The sequence below is a fragment of the Amphiprion ocellaris genome, chromosome 24 (genome assembly GCF_022539595.1).
Source record: "Amphiprion ocellaris isolate individual 3 ecotype Okinawa chromosome 24, ASM2253959v1, whole genome shotgun sequence".
Taxonomy (NCBI): Eukaryota; Metazoa; Chordata; class Actinopteri; family Pomacentridae; genus Amphiprion; species Amphiprion ocellaris.
Window position 1 is genome coordinate 3,548,738 of NC_072789.1, and position 11,148 is coordinate 3,559,885.

Genomic DNA, 11,148 nt, shown 5'->3' on the forward strand with positions numbered 1-11,148 from the left:
AAAAAGTCATTTTCTAGTATATTTTCCCTGTAAACACAGAAGAAAAATGAAAAATCTTTCATTGTAACATGTACAGTTGAGCAGTGAAGATTTACTGGGGAAAAAGGTTGTAATTTGGATGTAGTAAAGCTTGGTACAAAAGCCAAGCCATTCATTCCCTCTGCCCTTTTATTTCTGTTCTGTAGCACACACTGACAGACAGCCAAAGTAGTGTGACTAATGGCTCTCTGCCCTCCGTCGTGCCTTGGCTACCGTGGGTCAACATGTTATAATGAGTACATGAACTTCCTGTAGAGCCTGGACCATCACTTGCACACCAATGGGCACCAATCAGGCCCATTTAAACACTTGGTTCATTTTATTAAAGGAACATAATGTGAATTGCTGTGCTGTTGGTCCATGGACTATACATCGCATATACTTTCTAATACCTTTGACCTGCTTCTTGACTGAAAACAGATTTTAGAGTTTTGCAATGTCTGCACAACATTACTGTATGAAATTAACTTTTACCACAATAAACAGGAAAAGTAGGGACCAGAGGACCAATACGATGCTTTTCAATGAAGGTTTATAGTCTACTCATTTTTCATTTCTTTTTTACCGAAAATTGACATAACTATTGTAGCCATTTAACTCATGGCAATCACATCATGTTATATATCACAGAAAAGTTTGGAATCTCTAGTTTGCAAATATAATCATATTGTTCTTGTATTTTTACTACAATAGAAATGATATATGATACAATAACAGCGTGTCTCAGAGTTATCTTATTGACGGGAATTTTTAATATTGGCAAATCAAATTGTATTATTTATATATATATATATATATATATATATATATATATATATATATATATATATATATATATATACATATATATGTCAACTTTTTTTTTACTGATATATAGTATATTCCTGATAGAATGTGTTCTAAATTGCATGTCTGCACTATAATATCATGCATTAGAGTGTTTGGTTGCTTACAAGTATTGATTTACTGCATTATCTTAATTAATTTTTGATCACTTTTCATTCATATTAAGTTAGAATAATATGAAAAAGGAAGGGAAAAGGGCAACAAATCATTTATATACAGCACCTAAAAGGATATTCACATATACTGTATATGTTCATGGATTACTTACATGGATTTGTGTGTGATGTAGTTTAAGACCAGCCAAATTCTGCTCAGCAGTGACGCCGTGTTTGGTCTTTTTTGTTTTTCATATTAAGAGAAGACGTCTGTAAAATACATCAACATAACCTGTCAGTGTAACTTTAAATAACAATAATCCATCATTTTCTGACAAGAATACACAATGTTGAAACAGTTTAGACTGTTTCACTGCTTTCATCTACATTTTCCACCATGATCATTTCTAATTGTTCTTAAAATTGAATATAAAATCACAAAAAAATCTGTAGTTTAACAGGTATTTATGGAAACTCACCATAAAACAGTTTTCACTGTGCACAGACATCAGGATCATGGTTACTTTTACATAAAGTGAGAGTTTGTAGTGAACAAATCCAAACTAACAGCTGTGTTTAATGTGGGCAAAATGTACCAAATAGGCTAAATAAAAGGCAAAGTACTATTAGTGGTAGTGTGGTTGTTTAAAATCAGGTTATTTGACAGTCTTAAGTCATTCATCTAAAATGTCATCGATGTGTTGCTCTAAAGCCTCCTGTAAAGATTTTCACATTTGGGATTTTTGTCTAGTTAATCTAAACGCTGAGATGTTCTTTCAATTTGAAAATGACTAACATAATTTAAAAGTAGTGAATTTGTACTTGTTAGAATTTTAAGCCTGAATGTCGGCACGGATCTCTGAACACACACAGAGCTCTCCCCATGTCAGACATCACTAAATAATTACAGCACCATCGCTGATGAATGGCACTAATTGAGCAGTGTTTTTGGCGGCCGTCTGGTGGGAGATTAGAGAGATGTGAACCAGATCTCACCTGCAATCTACAAATGACAGAGCTCCTCTCTGCAGAGGTGAAAAGAGGAGAGGGTTCATTGGCCTCTGGGCTGGCAGGAGACCTTTTAACTTCAGTGATTACCTGAGCCTGAGCTATGGTTGAAATCATGTTAGTTTTTCTTGTGCTCTCCCATCCCTTTGCCTGCTTTCACCCTCGCCTTTTTTCTTTCTTCTCCAAAGTGCCTTAACCCTCCAGGAAAAGCAGCGTGGTGTTGGAGGTAATTGGCTTGAGGAGACCTCACTTTTGCTCCATGCTTAAATAATTGGTTTAAAGGTAGAAGCTGAAAGTTTGCTTGCTTCCCATTGACTAATGGTAGGTTTTCCCATGGAACAATTTGCTGCATTCATGACTTGAAAAAGGCCGTCGCCCACAATTTGTATCAGCATTCAGCATCTCTAAATGTTGCCATATTCTTTAGGAGGAGATTAAGTGAAGTGAACAGGACATGTGAGTAAATATCCAGTGTTCTCTGGTCTGTCTGGAACTATTTGGAACAGAATGTAAACCGTAATGGGACATTTAGATTTACTAATGTGCTGGACATTAGCAGAAGTAATCCATCTTACTGTCCTGACCGGTTGTTAACGTGTTCGTTTCAGCACCTGGACAGCACCCAGTGAAATGCAATTCGAGTATATGTTGACCAGTATCAAGTTTAAAACATATAAGACTTGTTTCATTCTCATTTCATTTTAGCATTTGTTCTGGGAACACCTCAGCTGTCAGATATGTTGATATCTTTTCACCAAAGTCACTTGCCCTCTGAGGTTAGGCTGGTCTTTCTTGGGTGTTTTCTTTGCTAAGGAGTAAAGAATATTCTTCTTTGTTGATCTATCAGATATATTATGGCCATTACCTTTGAGCTGGTACATTTATACAGTTATAGTATATTATATATATATTTGTTTAGGTTTTTTTTACAGTGATAATTCTGTAACGTATGAACACTTGTGTCTTTGTGTGATCATCTATTGCTAATATGTACATAATGTCGGGGCTCTTTTGTGCAGAAATTTTGACGAAGTTATACTAAAAAATCTTTGTGGTTTAACCTCTAAATGTGACTTCTAGCTGCAGAAATTGTACCAAAACAAAAAAGACAAATATAAAAAAGACAGGCAGTAAAACCCTGCTGCTAAACCCCCTAATATGCAGGAAAATGGTGCAGGCGGGTAAAACTTAGAGGGGGAAAATCTACATTTACCACACAGCCACGAAGGGGAAAAAACAACCTAATCTGAAATAAAGTGCCTTGAAATAAACCGCAGACTGTCTCCTTATGGTTCCCAGTGGCCCCGTTATGTTAGACTGAAGCGTCCAGACGATGTGGGATGATTATAGGTCCCCCGGGAGATCCAGGGGGTACTCCCTAATTGATTGTCATGAAAGGCTCTAATTGAATTGAGAAGCATGGGGGGAACAACACACCGAGCAGCCTGCGACTGCTTTAGAAATCCTCCAGGCAGCGGCCGTGGTGTAAAGTCTACAGGAAGATTTATACTGGAGTTCAATGAAGTTTTGCACCGACTGTAACTAAAGTCATCTTTAACTTCTGAAAACCAAAGAGACGCCAGTAGAATTATATAATAAGAAGTCAGAATGTGTGTTGTCATTTTCTCTGCCTGGTTGGGTCTCGTCTTTAAGCAGTTAAAGTGTGTTTTAGCGGTCCACAGTGTCCTGAGGCGTACATTTAATGTAAGACTGTAGTTTATCTACAGCAACTGCACCTTAATAACAAGAAATTATAAAATCATTTTGATGTTTTCCTGTTTTTGTACCCATTTTCAAATGCTTTTAATACTGTACTTTGTGGCAAGGACATTGTGTTGCTATCTATGGTCAGTTTTCTATGGAGAGGCTAGTCCTAAAGTGGTCGGCAATGGCATGAAAAAGATTAAAAAAAAAAAAAAAGACTTGTTGAACTATTGTTCCGTACTAAATCAATACTATGACCTCGACGTGTTCTTAAAAATGAATAATCAGTGCCAAAAATCTAGTGGCAACTGAAACTGGAAAAAAGTGAGTATGTTAGAGGGCAATTATAGTTATTTTAAGAACACGTAAATTTAAATTTGACTTCTTATAAACAAACAATAATAAAAAATGATATAAAAATACTTCCTGATGGGAAGTCTGACAAATGTTGTGAAACAGATTCAGTGCAGAATATGTCAAAGTCTGCATAAGATATGCTATAAATTAGATACAGCATGACACAAGAAGCTTAAAGAAGAGTCAGTATTCTAAAGTAGTGTTTTTAGTGATTTTCAAGCAAATTTGATCAGTCTTTTCTTTTCACAATGATTTACCTCTTGTTATTTTTGGAAGCAGTCAGGTCCACATCATTCAGTCAGTCAGTCCTAGAGTAATTCACACAACTCTCAGGTGAGAAAGTGTCTGTATTTATTCATCACATTAGCTTTTACACATTATTTAATCGTGTTTAATCAGTTCTAGACAACTGCCCTTCATCTAGCTATCAATTTCAGTTTTCTTTTTTGCCTTTAGTTTGGTTCTTATACGTCTCTGATCTTAAATACTTGTTATTGTCGTATTTCTTCCAAGGGAGTCCGAGTAAACTTTCAATATGTTTTCTCTAACTTAGCTTTAAAGTTTTTTTTGTGAAATAGAACTATGAACAATTGTATTTTTCCTCTTTTGAAATGTTTTGAAATATCAGTGGTGACTGATAAGGGGAGAAATGAGGCAGCCTGTTCAGACGGCAGCGAGGCTCCCTCAGCACCAATAGGTCTGCTTTTGGAAGAGAACGGGAAGGGAAGGGGAGGAGGGGGCCTCGGATTAAGAGGCTGAAAAATGGTTAAAACGTGTCAACGTGTAATTGCACGATAAGGCCCCCTCGCGAGGAATCTGTTGGCCCCGTTGCTATTTTCTATGGCGTCCCGGCTAATCTCCTCGCGCCACATTCAGTCTTGTGCAATCGGTCCCCCGTAATCTCCCATGACAGAACCGGGTCCAACGACAGAGGTGAGGGTTTTTATAGGAGGAGAGGGAGGGAAATATGCGGAGGCGTGATAAACTGACGCCGATTATCCACGTTCAGGACACCAGGAGCACACGGGATGGGGGGCGTGGGGGTGCGCCGGGTTATGGAGCACCGAGTGCCAGAGCAGCGGTGTCCAAACATGTGCCAAAGCAGAACATGAGGAGAGGCTGAAAACCTGCAGACACACGGCTCAGCCCGGTCCAGCCTGATGATGGGAGCATCTGAGGACCAGACTGAGCTGGATTTCTGACTGCTCACTCCCAAATATTCCTCACAGACACTGATTAGTGCCTTAAGTGGTGAGGATACTTGTCATTCATGTGTACGTCATCTTACCTGCGCTTCAGCGAGGCCAAATGTGATCATGTAACCTGATAATAAACCTGAGCATCTGATTCACACTTTACTGATAATAATCTTGTAAATTATCTGCTCCTTTTTTTTTCAGACACTTTGTGGAGGAAAATCTCCTGACAAACCTTGATGTTTAGTGAATCAGAGTAGTTGTGACAGAATAATCCATCTCTCCTCTTTCATTTTTGTATCATCATGTTAGGATTTTTGCGATCAAAAGGTCCAATCAGAGCAGTATTCAGAGGCAATCATCCCAGCTTTGATTACAATGAACAAATAAAAATATCCTCCAGAAACAAGTTTTTGAAGAGCAATAATTAAACAGTCAAATAACTTTACTCTATTTCTTTTCTCTTTTTTTGCACGTTCCGTCTAAAATATCTTGTTTTTTTCCTCCTTGAAGGAAGTACAGTCTATAAAAACCTTAAAAAGTAAAGAGATAATCTGTTAACCTCTGCTTCGTTCTCTTTCAAACACACACACTTAACTTCTGGAGCATCTTACAGATATGACTTGATGCTCTTTTTAATGTCAGTATTCGTGAAGTCTGAACAAAAAAACCCTTTTACAGCCTCTCAGTGTGGCTGTTAATGTCCGCAACTCCACGGCCAATTAATCAGTTATTGGTTGGTGTGATTGTGAATTGCAGTTAGGACTTCGCCATGTAAATGCTCTTTAACATGTCATGTGAGTCGGCTTCAGGGATGTATGAAATCACCTAAAATAATCAGAAAACAACACTTTTATTAACCGTTGTCAGTCAAGTTTTCTTTAAAAGAAAAAAATCTAAAGCATATTCAGGCAGTGTTCCTTTAAGATAATATTCTCATTCATAGTTTTGTTATTTCAAAGTGCATGTTCATTACATATGTTTAGAAATAACATGCCTTAGTGTTAAGTCTTAATGAGAAAAACGTGCAGAAGAAATGTTAAAGAAAGCAGACTGTTATTCCTCATGTATTCCTTTAACCTGAGCAGGAGTCTGTATGAGTTTACATCAGATCTGGCCTTCTGCCTTTAGCTGTGGAAACTGGACAGGAAGCGTCGTCTGTGTGATTCGGACAAGGGTGAGAATGAAAAATGGATTTTATATCATCATGATCGTTTAGATAAACTTTTCCTAGTCTGCCTGATGTGACAAATGAATGTAAATTCTGTTTACACACGTATGATCTTACCTATCTCAGTTGCTGAGAGCTTTGTATGTTAAATTCGCTCAGTTTATATCTTACATAATTTGTTTGACGTGTGTGCTGTAGTGCATCTGCTTCCTTTGTTATTTTTCCTGCTTCTGGAGGTAATATAAGTAGTGGCCCTTGCAAGCTGAGTGCTTTAAATATTCTTTGATTTGTGTCTTTTTCTGTATTGAAAAAAAGAATAATTTTGAAGATCAGTCATTTGTATCCAGAAGTTAGCAGCAACCAAAAACAAAAAGCAACCTGACATGAAATTAAACTAGACTGTGAGTCGATTAAATACCTTCAGTTTAAACACCTGACATCCCTGGAAAAAAAAAGCAAAACACTTCACCAGATGTGATTTGCATCCACGCTGCTCTCTTGTTTTTGAGTTCAGAACCTGAGTGGGAATTAGCCTGATAAAACCAGGGGTGTTGTTTGCCGGGCTTTTTGTCGGGGGGTGACCCCCGGGTTGCCCCAGCTTACACCAGGACTAATCCCCATTCTCCTCCGACACAAAAAAACCCTCCTCTCCTCGCCCTCTCCCTCCTCCTCCCCGCTCATTCATTCCTCCCTCCCTGCCCCGGGGCCTCCGCTGATTCAGCCATCAAATCTAAAGAAGGAAATAATTTAACAGCCGTGACAATTGCACACACAGACGGCGGCGTTTGGATGCTGGAGGTCAGGAATGGGCGAAGGATTTGAGGGCCAGCGTTGCGGTGGGAGTGTACAGGTGGAGGCGGGGTCGAAGAATTAGCAGCTCACTGAACACTGGATTGTTGTCGGATTTACTTTTGCTTGAGATTTAGATTGCTGAGGTCACGACCCTGCAGTCAGGTAAAAAATAGAGACATGGCTCAGCTTGGCTTGTAACTACGATACTATAGCAGTAAATATGATGCATATGGATGGAAATAGCAAATGCGTGGCCAAAAATAAATACATTTTAAAAAATGAAATGACAAGTAATTTTATCAGAGAAAAAATACAAGTTAATTTAGACGACAGAATAGTACATATTTCAAGGCTATATGTGATGTTTAAAGGGAATCAGCTCTTGAAAATTAGCCTTTAATCATTTTCACAACTTGGATAAAGAAGAAAGAAAAATATCAACACAAAACAGTTCATAAAAATTGAATATTTAAGGTTAGTTCTGCTTTGCATGAATTCATGCTGAAAATACTGTAGTATCAAACACTGAAGTAGGAGAGTTATTGAGGAAAAAAGCTCTATTTTAAATTTTAAAATATAAACAAATGAAAATTGGAACGTTTCAGGCTGATATGTATATATTTTTTACATACTATATTACTAGCTCCAGGGATATTGAGGGCCTACAATATATTTAATATTACTTTACAGATAATTCTAGGACAGAAAACTCAACATAAAAATGTCACAATGTAAATTCCCTCCTACAGTCGCCACTATCAGACGCATCCTGGTGTCCTACATTCATTTATATTGATGTTAATTCATATTATCTGGATTTAAAAGCTGCTCAATTAGACACTTTAACGGACGGATTGAATAAAGATCGATCAGAATGAAAAGCAAAATATGATCAAGTTTTTAATTAGAACAGAATTGATCCAGTAAAAGCCCGAGTGATGCAAACCATCATCTCTTATCTGCCTGTAATGTTCAAATTATTCCAATAATTTCACTTTTGGTCACATTTTTACTGTCGAATCCCGCATTCACTGCACCGATATAAAAAAAATGGGTTCAACAACCGATGCAAATAAACTGCAATTATTACACGTACAGTTTGCATTAAATAAATAATATCCCACGAACAAATCTAACACTTTCTCCAAGACACAAGAAATTCTTGGAAAATTTATTTAACTCAGCGCAAAAAAAATCGCTTCGTCTTAAACCCGAAAATGCGGCTTGGCAATTTATAAATTATGTACAATTGCATAAAAGCGTTTTCAGTAGGCCTATTTATTCACAATTTACAAGATCTTACAACAACAAAAACAAATTCAAATTACACCGATTGACTCACATGTTTACAAGCATTAAAACTGGAAATCAATTTAAACTGCAGCCTAGAAACTTTTAAAACACATCTTCCACACCGCCCTCCATTTATTATACGGTTCCCTCTTTAAACAGCTTTTTAGGATCCCTCAAACACACAGCTGGTGCCTTTAATTCCACAGAAAAGTCGGAAAAAATAACCTTCAAAACGCACCAGCCTTCACGGATTATAATTTAAATCGTGTCAAAACTTGGCATGCTCTGTTCCAGAGAGCAAAAGTAAATGGGATGCGCTTTCCTTTAGCTCGGACAGACAAAAAACTCCATCACTGAAAGAAAATAAAAATAATAACAATAAAAAAGTTTGTTCAAAGTGATTGCATTTTATGGCTCTAACCGCCTATAATTTACAATTCATCAGCAGCCGGCGCCCACATCTAGAGTTAAATATTTGGTTGTGGTTGTAGTGCTTATCGAACATTTAGAGATTTAAATATGGGTCAGGGGAACCGTCCCGTTTACCGGAGTGGAGCCGCTGCTCTGGTAGTGCTGCGGGTGGAGCACATGCAGTCTGCTCTGAACGGAGGAGTCCCCCGCCGCCTCTCCGGTCGGCAGGTACATGCTGATCATGTCCCGCAGGTCTCCCGCAGGGCACGGCGGCGGTCCGCGGCCGGTGGAGACCGGGGGGCTCACGCTAGGCTCAGATTTCACCAGGGACCCCAAAGTCCCTCCGATCGCTCCGGACACCGGGGACACACCGGAGCTTTGGTGCTGGTGAGTGTAGCCGGTGATTCCGCCGTAGCCCGGCGGAGAGGCGCTCATGTAGCTCTGAGAGTTTGAGATGGGGCTGTAAGATAAGGCGCTCATGTCGTACCTGTGCACGGGCTGCGGGTTGTGCGGGTGGTGATGCGGGTGATGGTGCGGATGCGGATGGTGCGGGTGAGTCCCGGTGCCCGGGTGTTGCGTGTAAGCCAGCTGTGCCTCCTGCATCATGGCGTGAGCCGCCGCCGCTGCTGCCGCCACCTGCCCCGAGTACGTGCCGTTTGCCCAGCCGTTCACGTGCGTGGCGTAGCCCGCGTTAGCCCCTACGTGGCCCCCTCCGGGACTCTCCAGCCGCTGCCCGCCGCCCATCCCGACGCCCGCCGGGGAGCCGAGCAGCCCGCCGGCCAGAGAGTACTTGTCCTTCTTCAGCAGCGTCTTGGTCTTCCTCCGCGGCCGGTACTTGTAGTCCGGGTGTTCCTTCATGTGCATGGCCCGGAGCCGCTTCGCCTCGTCGATGAACGGCCTCTTCTCCGCCTCGGTCATCACCTTCCACTCGGCGCCCAGTCGCTTGCTGATCTCGGAGTTGTGCATCTTGGGGTTCTCCTGGGCCATTTTCCTGCGCTGGCCCCGGGACCACACCATGAAGGCGTTCATGGGTCTCTTGATCCTCTCCTGGGGGACTTTACCTCCGGGCCCCCCGCCTCCTCCTCCCGCGTGTCCCCCCGGGTTGGATGGGTTGGTCTGGGGCACCACGGGGGAATGTAAGTCCGTCTCCATCATGATGCTGTACATTCACCTGGTCTGGGTCGGACGCCGGTCAGACACCGAGAAACATTCAGGCTGGACCTCCGAGGAAGAGGAGGAGATGAAGAGGAGCTGTGCTCTCAGGTGAAATCCACTCAGAGGTAAACCTGCGCTCTCTTCCCCTTTCCGCCTTTTTCCTGTCATCCAGGAGCGCACAGAAGAACGGATGTTTGACTTTGGTTGGAGCTGTGCTCGGAAAAGTTACCGGAGCGTGGCCGGGCCGCGCGCTCTGACAGCAGCTAAATGAGCGAGGAGCGGCCAATGGAGAGGCTCGAACCGGGACGTGATTTACATGGAGGGCTCGAGGTTCTGGTGACGTCGGAGCGCGAGACCTAAAAATGACTCCCTCTGTCATCTGTGTGTGTGTGTGTGTGTGTGTGTGTGTGTGTGTGTGTGTGTGTGTGTGTGTGTGTAGCTGAAACACACACACACACACACACACACACACACACACACACACACACGCTCAGCTTCATTCCATAATTGTGCGCATGTCCGCTGCTTCAGACAGCCCGCTCATATTTTTCAATATTTCATATTAACATTTAAGAATCGGGAAAAAAAAATCCCGCTGCAGCAAATAAAAGTTTAGGCAGGAGATGGAAGAAAACAGGCTGATGAAAATCTAACAGTCATTTAAAACAGCTGAATGAGTTGTCAGGGCTTTAATTCTAGTCATCATAGCAACAAACACAAAGTTCAGCTGGTTTGAATTAACAGGCTGCTGCTTATGGATAGAACTGTGCAGGGATATATGAATTTCTACACATGGAAGAATCTTTACAAAATCAACAGTATGTATGTTTCTTATTTATCAGTTTTTGACTAATGAAGGTTTGTCTTATAGTCAACTTAAATAGCATGCATTTTAAAGTAACCACCTATATGTTACAGATTTAAATGCCATATGTAGTCACGTGTTTTTGAGATATATTTATTTCTGTTATACATTATAAAAATCAAATGTGTTTTAGCCATTTTGCCTCCCCCACCTCCTCTTTTTTTTTTTTTTTTTTTAAACTAAGGGTTACAGCCTCCTATTCAGAGCCACAGGTGC

General features: G+C 40.7%; 1 protein-coding gene across 1 annotated transcript; it reads right to left on the reverse strand.

Annotated features, from left to right (window-relative positions):
- Nucleotides 1-8,467: 8,467 nt before the first annotated feature.
- Nucleotides 8,468-10,422, reverse strand: sox1b (SRY-box transcription factor 1b). The gene has a single exon (XM_023288692.3). The coding sequence runs from the start codon at nt 10,077-10,079 to the stop codon at nt 9,015-9,017; it is 1,065 nt and encodes a 354-aa protein (XP_023144460.1). The 5' UTR covers nt 10,080-10,422; the 3' UTR covers nt 8,468-9,014.
- Between the last annotated feature and the right edge of the window lie 726 nt (nt 10,423-11,148).

Excerpts from the sequence above, each read along its gene's own strand:
- sox1b (XM_023288692.3), bottom strand. The coding sequence starts at position 10,079 with ATGTACAGCATCATGATGGAGACGGACTTACATTCCCCCGTGGTGCCC.